This window comes from Diachasmimorpha longicaudata, chromosome 10 (assembly GCF_034640455.1).
Source record: "Diachasmimorpha longicaudata isolate KC_UGA_2023 chromosome 10, iyDiaLong2, whole genome shotgun sequence".
Lineage (NCBI taxonomy): Eukaryota > Metazoa > Arthropoda > Insecta > Hymenoptera > Braconidae > Diachasmimorpha > Diachasmimorpha longicaudata.
The window spans coordinates 7,329,562-7,342,431 of NC_087234.1; the positions used below are offsets into that span (position 1 = coordinate 7,329,562).

Here is a 12,870-nt window from a genome sequence, read left to right on the forward strand (position 1 = left end):
ATTGATAAATTGGAAATTATTGACAACTGTCGCATGATCTCAAAACCCATAAACACCGTTTTAATTGACATTTAATTTAGCGAATTCACTCGTCCTCAATTTACTGAAAAAAAATTGACGGATATTTTTTATGTCAATCATTAGTATATTTTCTGTGGAATTTTTTTAGTCGAGTTGGGATGAATCTTCTATTCAGTTCTTGGAAGTCGTCCCTTTGGCGGAATCGTGTGGCTCGTGCCGCGCTGAAAAATTTTCGGGGGGGCAGGAATATTTGAAATATTTCATAATGATCAGCAATTTTTTTCATTACAAGTTGTTGCTGTTGAAAATGAAATAATTAAATGCCCAAGTTTCTCCACCTAATGCTCAATTCAAAATAAAATTGGAAATCATTTTTGTCATTCATTAAAAAATACCCAAGTCCGTTTACTTTCATTACGATGTGAAAAAATAAATTCACTGTGAGTCTGAAAAACCCAATTATTCCTTCTACCCCGAAATATAATTACGAGTGTAATCCCTGGGATCAAAACATGAATGTAAAATCATAAGAAAATAGCGTGAAAATGATAAAGGTCGAGAGCTCAAGAGGATCAACCTCCGACAAGTATTAACCCCCAAGAAAATGTTTGTCAGGTTTCGCTGGTGAAATGAAACGAAGAGGGCGAATAAAAAAAAGTGGCGGCAAACGGTAGCCGAATCCTAAGGATCCGCCCACAACTTTTTTTATCCCCTCGTCAGATTTTTTTTCCCTCCTTTTTACCTTCAAAAATTCATCCTCGCGAACTACTGGATGCCGCTGTGGTCAGGAGTATGAATAAAGAGGAGCAAAAAGAGCAATAAAATAAATAAAAAGTCGGAGGAGTTTACGAGTGTGAATAGAGTCCAGTCCAATTACCCGGGTTAATTTAAATGGGATAATTGCTTGTCCCTTTGGACGTTTACACGTGGACCCTTTAAGATTGGAGAGGTCTACTAGGAACGCCCAGAGGGTTTGCGATTTCCGGTTGTAAAAATTATTAAACGATTTTCCACTCTTAATTGTTTTTTGAAAAGTATAAATTCAAATTTATTTATGGAGTAAATCGGGAGTCGATCGGTTCGATATACACACAGGAGGGAGCGTTACTTAACCCAAAAACTCCCTCAAATTCCAAAAAGCCCGAAAAATCCCGAGTCAACCCAGAATTATTAATGATAGTCCAAAATATCCAGCACCAGGCGTGAGACCATAACGCTATTACCTTGCATAAATCCCCAATACAAACGTTCCAACTTCGGAAATTCCCGCGAACTAGACACTAATTGCGAATATGACTCTGCTTAATTCACCCTCAGTCCAGAATCTCCCCCAAACCCCAGTGCTCCGCCAATTAATATCCGAAAAAAATCCCCGGAAAAAAAAATCATCCTCTCTTTAATAACCCGCGAAATGCCACTCTCCTCCCCCTCTCCTCGAACACCTAGATAAAAAATCCTAGTGAAACGACATAAAATCTCAACTCCATCAAGACCTATACTCTTCAATCTCAACCTCAGAAATGCCAGCAAAAAGCTCCGCAATTAGTCCCCCGTGTTAATTCGAATTTTCCCGCCACAAAATAAATCCTTTTTACGAGTTCCCCCTATCCATCAAAGGATCTCATATTTTTTGGTATTGCTTTGCCGCACCATTTAAAAAGACGAAATGATGAAAATTTTTTTTTCAATCGCGATGGCGTCTGTCATGGCGATAGTGCCCTCTACTCCCTCCCTCTCGATATCGCACCGCCACTCCCGCCATCTCCTTTGTTTTCCTTCGTCGGAGCAGCGCCAGGAGTTTCCTTTACTTTTTTTCCAACCTTTTCCTCTATATATATTTTTTTAAACCTCTTTTTCTCCATTTGTTACGAAGGCGATTGCGCGCCTGTACAGTGGGCGTTGCTCGAGAGCCCTCACCACCAATCCCGAGTGCCGTAGGTAACGCCTACTCGGCTGGTGTTCCTCCTCACCGACACTGTTCCACTCCTCAATTCACTACCCGTTTTCCACTTTGATACGAAAATTTTCTCATAAGCTGGGCTGTTTATGCTTGTGTTTTCCGAGGATTTGTGCGTGGAATGGCGACGTGGGGGGAGGGGAGGGATTCGTGAGAATAATCTGGGTACCCAGGTGACTCTTTCTGGGGTGCAATACATATGAATGGTATAAAACCCTCGACAATGCGGAATAAATCATGGTAAATTTGAATTTCGCGCCAAAAAATATGATGATTTTCTACGCCATCGTAAAACAGTCAACAGATGACATTCCCTAGTTCTTTTAAGTAAGAATTCCTCCACCGCTTCCATGACATTTTTCATTTTCTGGCGAAAAAATCCCGCCCTCGCGCGAAAATCCTTGTGGATCAATGATCTATAAATGAATAACTAAAAATTTCATGTCATGCCCGACATTGGGTTCTTTGAATCGGGAATGTCTCCACCTTTCGAACCATCTGGACCATTTTCACATTTAAAATGGCGGCCTCCAAATAATCCGCAACAAATATAGTAAGAGCGTCCAACGCCGCCATCTCAAATCTCGGTGAAATATTTGAGGAGAAGCGCTAGCCATTTTGGTGGTCGAATTGATCGAGCCGAGATATTTATTGTAAATTGGTTGAAGGGGGTTTATAAAGGTCTGGAAGAACATCTCGTTGGTCGTCTGTTACTTCGAGCATATCTCTCTCTCTCTCTCTCACTGTCCCTCTGCCAAAGAAAAAGGGGGCCTGAAATCCCCCAGATACGAGTCTCAGTGACGCCATGAGAAGACCAGATCTTTACTCGATCGTTTTTATTGTCGACCTGCCAATCCCGCGGAATATATTAACAATCGTCTGTTCCTTTCTGTTCGGGGTTTATTGGAAGGTATATGGATGATTGCCACGGTGATGGGACAAAATGCAAAAAAAAACAAAGACATTGAAATGAAAAAGGGGTATAACGAATAAAAATAAAAAAAGTTTCCTCTATGGAAAAATAAAGTAAATAAGGATTACGAAAATACCATCGAGTCGTACATTGCCATGGGATTTATACGATTCTGTTGATCGGTATGCGGGGGCTTTGGTAATCTAAACCCCATCCACCGGACTATGTTTTTATGATTTTTAAGATTTTTTTTCAATTTGCTGGCAAGCGGATTCGTAAATAATGAAATAATGTATCAATCTTTGGGGTTATCGATTTAATGGGAATTGTATGCGAAGATTTTATTTATGTGGGAAAGAAATATTTGACATTCTGCACGCATGGGAATCGATGGGAGAGAGATAGCGAATTGATGGAATAAATATTTCGTTAATTTGTTGCGTGATTTTCGAGGATTCACGATCGATAAACCGATTATTCGAGCTTTTTTTGGACATCAGTTGAAGTTTGTCCGAAAATTGGCAGTTTCTGCACTGGAATTTTTTGTTGCCCATCACTTTCCACCTCTTTCTCTCAGTGTATCCACCATCTTTAGTTGAAGCTTAACCACCATGCACCACCAGTCACACCTATTGATTTTTCCGAAAACCATATATGCAACTCTAGCGAACAAGTGCGCATGCCGCACTGCACCTAGGAAACCATAACCCCAGCCCCGCTGAGCATTCCATCCAATAATGCAATACACGCCCTCACGAACTCTTGAGTGCAATTTCATTTTGCTGAGCCCGTGGGCCCTAGCATGCGTGTCGAACATAAATCCCACCCTTGAGGCTGTAATCGAGATGACCAGTTTAATTAATTATACATTCGAGAGGCTTTCCTTATCTGCACGTGAGAATAAATGAAACAATGACATTAAAATGGCTGGAAAAAAAAATGGGAATTCAGGAAATAATTTTTCTCTGATGGGAATAATTCATTCTTTCCCCGGGACTGAATTTTTTTCCCCCCCATAAAAATGGAATTTCGAGAAATACGAAGGCAATATCATGAATTTTAGTGATTCTAAGAGTCACTGGAATTCCTACTTTGTCTTTGCCCATAACCCGGAGTTGGCATTCACATACTATAAACCATGTGGGTAAGCGCTTGAGATTGGAATTTCTTCGCGGAATCCAGGCAAAACTAGTGGATGTCTAATTGAAAAATCGCTGGGTTTATACACACTTCAAAGTCTTACACTGGTTGCTTTTTCGTTCGGCTTCTTGTTGAGATTCTTCAAACGGAATTGTTTAGAGGGACGTAAAAGTGGTGATAAAATTTTTTTACTGTATTAAAAAGCAATAATTACGAATTTTCATTACATCCACGTGTTTTTTCACTGGCATTCCATTCAGGGGATTTTTTTCGTTGGACTCATGTGGATAAATTTTTATTTTGGACAATATATTCGTCTCATATATATATTTTTATGTTTTTTTTTCGTAAATTATTTCTTTGGATCGAATAACGTGTTTAAAATGAATATTTATTTGATTTTAACAATTTTTCTTATCAGATGTATGGAGAGAAGAAAAAATTCGGGATCCAAAAAGAGTCTGGCGACTTCTCGCATACGCACGGTTTTCAAGGTACGACAAAAAGCAACTTTGGCAAAATTTTAATTACAAATTATTAGTAATTTTTTCTTTAATTATGGAGGTTATATGCGCCGTTTGCATTCGACGAATGGAGTAGATAATCGATCAAAATAGTGATAAATGTCAGCCACTGGGTATGGTGGTCTTCGGGGCATCCCCCGAAAAGTCAAAAAAAGCTCGTCCTCTCGGCCTTGAACTTGCCCTGAACACACCCGTCGGGAGCTCTTCCCCTTCGCGCTAGATACCCGAAAAACCGTGTCAAGCAGTTTTTCAACTGCACTACGACAAATAAACGATTCGGGGATGGTCGTGGTGGTGGGCCGGGAGGGGGATGAGGGGGATGAAAACGACAAGGGGTATTTGGCTTCTTACAGGCTACTTGTTAGTATAAGGTGGGTGTTAAACTCTCTATCCGCCCTCTTTTTCCATTCTATTCGACCTACAATAGCCCCTAGACGGTCTTCAGTGCCAAGCGGGTTCATTCAGCTACCCTCGGGCTCCTCTTCCTTCCCAAGATTTGTGGTTATTGTACTTTTCGCGGTTGCAGTTAGTGCAGACTTGGGCAATGGGAATTTTGAAGAAAAATTTATGTTTCATTAACTGGTGGAGATAGGGGTGTATCGGGATGAATTTTACCTTTTGAAAAATTCAGTAACGTAACGTTTTTCAATTCAATATTTATTTTATAATATTTAAACTTAAGCCTTTATTTTTTTCCTCAATTATAGCCAAGAAAAACAGCGCAGGAAACGGTCCGGTAATTTTTACATTAATTTTCCGGGAAAAAAAACAGATTTTTTCCGTATAATATTAAATATAGCGAAATCGATCATTTTTTGCCGTTTACATGAAACATGGCTCTTTAATAGTGACCCATAAACAATCTCCGAATACCATAGCCACCGCAAGAAAGTGTGAAGGAAAAAATTCATGAAAAAGGCCCGACCGACTTTTTCCACTAGCTAGATATAGACACGTTATGATATGCCCCGAGGAGGGGTGACTTTTTATCACAAGCGTGACTCAGGTTCACCGACTGTGTCTTTACCGCCTCGGCACAGGCCACAGAGTCAACAAAAAAAAATGTTCTTTTTCATTCGTTTTGAGGGGACCATTGATGCTTGTTGTGACGAGTCGTGCTTTAGGGGTGAGTTTTTGTATGTCTAACCGTGACCTTACACTAGACTCTACACCTTGATGTCGATATCAGAGCATGAATGAAAGGAATGCAAATGTTCCCAGAAGGTCGAAGAATTTTTTAAATTAATTGTTTATTAGTTTTTTTTTATTGGGGGCTACTGATGATTTTTAGAAAATAATTTTTTCCTCCAATCTTTTAAAAGGAGGAGAAGTTGCCTTGAGCCTTTAGTTAATGAGAATAACGCTTTTAATTTCCAGCGATCGTTTACGCGTTCGAAATAAATTAATTTTTTCCAGTCTAAAATCACAGAGTTTATTATAGATATAAATCGAGGAGACCATAAAGCTAACGACATCCCAGGTTGAATTGGTGTCCTTTTGTTTTGCCTTGGAACACACACAGTGAATATGTTGACATTTTAAATTGAATGACTGTTGTCTCATGTTGACGAGCAATGGGAACATTCAAACGTGCCCCTCGGACCATTAATTAAAATTCTCACTCATTCGATCCTCATATATTCCGATTTTCAGTTAATTAACTTTCTGCGGGAGATAAAAAAATACCATTTATCAAATTGAGGGACCTTTTTGTCTTCTTAGAGAGGAGTTATCGGGGTGGGCTTCATAATTATGTGGAATGATTAGTGTTTTCAATACTGAGAAAATAATCATAGAAAGACATATCAATCATTACATTATTTGATCATCGTTACACTGGATTTTTTTTAGAAATTAACGTAAAATATTGAAAAGTAAAACATATCTCTTGGCGCCAAACCTCCGTCAATTTTCCTCGCACCTTTGTCCAACCTCCCCAAGGATGCACTTGGCCTCCCTCTCCCCCTCCTCGCGCTCACATACACCCTCCCACATTCCCCTTCTTCACCCCTCCGTTATCCGCAAAATTTCCCCTACCACTGGCGTCAAACGCCTCGCTGGTTACTTCTGGTTCAACGTATCCAAGTGGATGTGGTACGACACAGACCAGACTCCCCCGTTCCGAATACCAACGACAATGGCCGAAGCTTCACGAACAGCAGTTCGAATACCGGCTCCCGCGTCAGTGTACTAACCGCATTCGCGGTCCACGGTTCACGATATTATTTCCGGGCGCGAGTGCGTGACTGTATAGTAAATGATTTTTTTTTCCTTTCGTTCGCCTTTAATTATTATCATTATACGTATTTACGATTGTGTGGAGCATCTAGCGACTCACATGACACCCTGCGATTGCGTGAAATAGAAAAAAAAATTGATTTTTTTTTACATGGTAGGGTAGAAAAAATAGGAGCGATTTTTTTTTGCTTTGAATTTTTTCATTTCACCTTTTTAAAAAAATGATTCTGAGATTCTCGAATCTCCCGCTGTTGTTGACTAGTCGCTCCGGGACTGTGCACGTGTTAAGATACATGAAGAACTGAAAAATTTTAATTTTGTGTTTTTTTTTTTAATAATTCGGAAAATGTGAAGGGACTCCGTGATATTTGACGATTAAATTGTGCAATAAGTGGGGATGATCGATATATTCTAGTCAAGTGTATAAAAAAAATAGAGGATTACATGAACGACTGATATAATTTATTAATTGAAAGACTGTTTTCCGTAATAAACCGAATTGTCACGTGGCAACTGGAGAGGTCATAGGCTGAATATACCGACAAATCGTCACTAACACAGTGTGATTAATATTTTATTTTAAGTTTTAATAAATTCACTCGGAATTCCTTTGTGATTGAGTCATCGAGTTCGGTACGAGTGTAAACAAAACATTCAATCCAGTGGTATCACTGCGCGCGGTAATCCACCAGTGTTTACGTATTTCGCGAGTGACTGAATCCTTAAAAATCGAACTTATCGACATGAATCACTCTACAGTGGTGTAAATAATAAAATTGAGGGTTTCGTACTGCCTCAAGGTATCGAGAGAAAATTCCAAGAAGTCACCTAAAAGTTTACTCCCTCAAAACAAGTGATTAAATCACGGGCAATGATCAAGAATCATCGAATCACTGAATTGAGAGACAGAGAAATGTCATGAGACATTGCAAAAATTATTGAGAGGTTCGGAAAAAAATCTTTTTGTGCAATAAAAGTGAAGTGACAATTTTTCGAGTAAATATTCATCTTCTTGACTTTATCAAGTGCTGGTTCACGAAAAACTACATGTGATGATGACAATGATGGGGGAGTCAGCACCCTAGAGTGAATTGAGTGATTTTTTGTTTTTTTTTTTCTGTGAGTTTTTGGTGTTTGTGAGGGCTATTGAACTCTAGTGGGAAGGGGAGGAAAAAGGGGAATAGTGAAGTTTCGACGAGATATGTATCCCTGGTACAGGGAGAGCGTCGCAGCGGCAGCGGCTGCGGGACTCGGTGGGCCTGTTGGTGTCGTTGGCACTGGATTCTGCTCTACAGCACCTGGACAGGGTGGTACCACTATTAAAACTGAGAGCGGCTACTCGGACTGTATGTTGGCGCTAGATTACGTGCAGAGCAAGGTGAGTTTTTAATTGTTTTTTATTTTGGCGTGAGAGCGATTGACGAGAGTGCAATGATGATAGCGGTGGTGCGGGGGCTCTTAATTTTTCCACCCCAAACTCTTTTTTTTTCTCGGAATTTTATAGGTAGCTTTGAGAATTTTCTAGGATTCCTCACCCCATGATTTTCGATTTACTAATACTTATTTTAAAATGCTCATCAATTCCTTCGAATCACGTGATTTCGCGTTTTACCCAATATTTAATTATTTATTGGACAATTCATAATGAAAAAATTGTTAATTTTTTTGATCGGATTTTTTAAGGGAAAATACCTTGGACAATTCAATAATCACGTTTCTCATTTTCTAATAATCGAAATGATTTCCCCGTCGTCTCCCGCATCCACTTTTCCGCTCGACAACCATAAGTACACAACCGTTCATTATCTTCCATAAAAAGCGCCGGCATTATCGCCGTTTGTCCGGGAGAGAGCACGAGCGAGAGGAACTGACACCTTAGTTTTTTTTTTTTCAGCAACTGTTATTATTATATTTTTTTTACTCTAAATCCTCCCTTATTATTTCGCGTTCCGTTGCATCCTCAGCGTGATGTGCAATTTTTTTACGATGGCTCAATTAATTGACAGAGATTGTAAGTCAGTCGGAATTTTTTTATTTTTCTTGCAATTATTGAAAATAGAGTTCTCAATCCACTAATGAATGAATATAATTTTTCAATTGAAAATCGAAATGGACGTCGTGTTGCAAAAATGGAAGAGGAGCTTTCATTTTTTAATGAATCACTACCGATTTTTTTTTTATCACAAATCATTTCTCTCGATAGGCATCAATTTGTAAAAGTGATAATTGCGTGATTTATATCAGATAGTAAAATTCAATCGTATGATGAATGTACATGAGGCTTAAAACCGTTGATTTATGGTTTGTGTAAATGTACATTTTACTTAATTGTCGGCGGTTGGTTGGTTAATTAAAGGTGTCGTTGAACCTGCCTGAGGCTATTAAAATACAATGTATCTAGATTTCCAGCAGTGATTTTAATAACAAACCCAACAACTCAACAGTGAGAGTCTTGAGCAGTTGTTTCTCTAGGATATATTCCATTAAAGGTATAGAGATGTGGGGGAATCCCCTGCCTAACATATCAATTCATCAGTTGAAGGCACTTGTGCTATTACACTCATTAATTCGCAAATCTTGAATAGCATTAAATCAGAACTGTTGATTTTTCCAGTTGAGAAAATTGAAGGTTTAATTGAATGTTATTTTATCCCTCTGAGAATATGATTTTTTTTTCATTCATAAATTATTCGTTAATTGAGGACTTTTTGACATATGAACAATTACCTTTATTATTAGGATTTTTTTTCTTATCAATAAGTAAAAGTATTTTCCATCTTGAATTTATATAAACTCTATCATTATATTTATGAAGCATTATCTTGAGTGAAGCCTCGTAACTCATAACAAAGCTCCTACTTGAAGATATAATTTTGTGACGGATGTAGTTGATGATACAGTAGTTGCTGCTCTATTTGACTTTCTCACTCCTGCGCTAATTAGTATAGCAACTGGCAACTGATTAGCGATGTACCGCCTCAAGTAGTAATGCCAATTCTATCGATTGTAGTCAGACAGTCCTTTGTCCTCGAAATTATTCTTAAAATGAATTCATTGATTTTTTTTTACGGTCGCAGAAACATCCGAGAAGTCTCGTAAAGACTCATTTATTTACACATTTTTTTTGTCTCAATGACACTGATCTTTCGAATGGAAAAATGCCCGCTGAATGTCAAGTTGTCGGCCATTCCTTGTGTCGGTCATAAGGCACGGTGGATACCTTACATGGCTCTGCCCCCCCTCACCCATCCCCTCCATTTGCTCTCCTCTCTTGAGGGGGAGATTTCCACGGTTGACGAGTTTCCAAATTCGGAGGTATACAATTTTTTTTTTAACTAAAACAAGACCACTCACTCACACTTTTCGACTTTTATTTTCAATCAACGTTTTTTTACTTCTTTTGATGACCAAGTGCAGTATTTCAAGTTCATGAGAATCAAGATAATGTAATCTAAACGTAATGCTATGATATTACATTTTTTCTAGTTGAAAATTATGGAGATAAACTGGTTGAAAAAATGACGAATTTTTTTTCTCAATCATTTTTTGAATCAAAATCCAAAGGTAAAAAAAAGAAGTTTACTCAATTTTTGTTGAATTATTGGAAAGTATAAGGTAAAAGAATAGACTAACAAAAAAGATATAATTATTTAATTATGAAATTGTAAATCATTGATTTTTATTAATTGTCTTTTTCATTTGAGAAAAAAATTCTTTTGAACTTTGAAAACTTTACCTCTCGGCCCTGAAACCCCTCGAAAAGTTAATCCCTATGGAGAAACAAAACCGGTGCGAAAATCCTAAAAAAAATCCCCCACAAAACTTGAAGCGAACCTCCCCTCCTCCCACTCAGGTATCAACCTACCCCCAGCAGAAAGGGGGTGGCCATAGCCACTTATCCACGAACCGATTGGCTGGAATCTCGAAAGACAAAAGCGCCTGCAAAATGGTTGTAGCAGACAAAAACCAAAAAAAAAAAAGGGGGGAAAAAAAAATCATGATTTGAACAATTCACCAGTGGTTTAACCCGACTTTGGCCCGGCGAGTACGACTAACTGAGAGAGGGCGTGGCAGTCGGTCAGGTGCGCGTAGGTGGTAGGGCGTGGCAAATCGGTAGATGAGGATTGGTTGTACCTCCTGGTACCGGAAGTGGGGCGTCAACTGGTGGCGAATGAGGTAGAGGTGAGTTGCGATGAGGTGGCTCAGGGGGTGGGGAATAGCCCGGCGTTGGCGCAGTATAGGTAACAGAGCAAAAACAATATCTGAAGTGCAGTGAAGGAGAGGTAGCAAAAAGCTACCAGGTGGCATTGCGCTGTGTTCCATCCTGGGGTGAGTGGTGGCACAGTCGTGCCAGCGAACTAGCCAGAATGAGGGATCGAGTGGTGGTGGTGGTGGTGGTGGTGGTGGTAGTAGTGGTGGAGGGTGAGGGGGAGAGTTGAGGGCATCTCCGAGTTTGAGATGAGGCGTCTGGGAAAATGTGAAGTTGTTCGATGTAGGAGTCTGGAATTGGAAATGAGATTTAATTTTCAAATGAGATCGGGGGGTAGGTTTTTTGGGTGGGTTTTGATGAATATTTTATAGGTGTTTGGGTGGTCCCAGGATTAGAGTGGGAATTATTGAAATTTTCCGAATTTCAGCTTAGTCGAGGATTTGGTAATTTGGGGCTGATGTTTATTTATACAAGCTAAATAATCGGTATTACGGCCAAAAATTTGATCAGCAAAAAGGAAAAAAAATATTTCAAGCTGTTGGCTACCACTATCCCCTCGATTCTACCAATTTAAAAGAAATCAGATCTAGGGCCATTCGTCATGCCGAAGAATAATTCGTGTCCCAACAACTCCCAATGCCAGTCCACAGCCAACAATAACACCGACTTCTGATGACCATCAAACCGATTATCGTTGACAGCTTCACCTGTCCTCCCTCCATCAGCCATTCTCATTTAAAATACCATCAACATTTAGAATCGTTTGCAATGAAATTTCAAACAGGGACAACATCTGATTGTCCATGACAATTCACCTGGTACCAGCATTCCCCGTTAATTTGCGATTGACTGAGCTGACTGGAGGAGGAGACTGAGTCCATCTGATCATATCTGAATTAAAAAAAACCATTCACCAACCGGAAACGTAGTTTCAGGGACTCCATGCTTTCTAAAGTCGACGATTATCAGTGCTAGGGTTCACCAAGTGCAAAGGCATACGAGTGATGTGTGGGAAATGGCATAATACTGGATGTTCCTTACCGTTCGAGATCTCGATCGTGGAAAGAGTTGGTCGAGAACAGTGATGGGGGGGGTAAAGGGGAGACGTGTATGTACCCCAGTGGTTACATACACGTATCTTTTGCTGTAGGAAAGCACTGGTAACGTTGGCTACCTCCACTTGTGGTACTCCTTGCGCGCCCTCCTCGCATTACTTTAGCTGTCACTTAGGTCTTTAACCACGGCCGGATGCCCGCGCGCCGACTCACCTTTTTTTCCGCCTCTTTTTCTTTTTTTTTCCTTTTTTTTTTATCATTTGTTGCTCGTTTTTTCATGCCCCTCTCTGGCTGTCTCTCTCATCGCCGAGGACTTCTTTTACTTCAGCTTCTTAGCAACTACTTCTGCCACTTGGTTGCTTCGTTTCAGCTGTAATTGCTTGGATTATATTGTTTTAAATTCATTTTCACGGAAATGGTGGGGTACACAGGAGTTCCGAGAGGGGAATCAACTTGATGGGAAATGTTTAGAACATTTGCACGCAGTCGGGGCACAGTCGGATTATTCGAGGATTTTTATAGGAATTGGTTTGCGAAATTTAAAATAATATTTAAGACCCGATATTCAAGTCTCAGGAATGAAGGGGTAAAAATAAAAAAACATAATTGTTTTTGGAAAATTATTTTATTCGATTTATTCGTCTATCAGGAACAAATATTTTTCTATCATAAACTTTTCCTCCACCGTCAATAATTTCCGTATAAACGCCTTCTAAAGATCCGCAAAAATGATTTTAACATTCAGGAGACTGTTAACAGAGGTATATAAATTAATTAGATAATTAATCGTGTAATGGGGGTTTAATTGGGCC

General features: G+C 39.4%; 2 protein-coding genes across 5 annotated transcripts in view; both read left to right on the top strand.

Moving 5' to 3' along the window:
* The window catches only part of LOC135166331 (ubiquitin carboxyl-terminal hydrolase 48-like), a 39,935-nt gene extending 35,287 nt beyond the window's left edge, over positions 1-4,648 (top strand). For both annotated transcript variants that reach the window (XM_064128441.1, XM_064128440.1), the window contains one exon: positions 4,453-4,648. In XM_064128441.1, coding sequence (XP_063984511.1) covers positions 4,453-4,631 — 179 coding nt within the window. In that variant the 3' untranslated portion in view covers positions 4,632-4,648. The remainder of the gene's footprint in view (positions 1-4,452) is intronic.
* A 289-nt stretch (positions 4,649-4,937) lies between these two features.
* LOC135166340 (zinc finger protein rotund-like) overlaps positions 4,938-12,870 on the top strand; it is an 83,980-nt gene continuing 76,047 nt past the window's right edge. Inside the window, exon 1 of one of the 3 annotated variants that reach the window (XM_064128457.1) lies at positions 4,938-8,171. In XM_064128457.1, the coding sequence (XP_063984527.1) occupies positions 7,995-8,171 (177 nt within the window). In that variant the 5' untranslated portion in view covers positions 4,938-7,994. The remainder of the gene's footprint in view (positions 8,172-12,870) is intronic. The other 2 variants (XM_064128456.1, XM_064128458.1) reach the window with 2 other exon arrangements.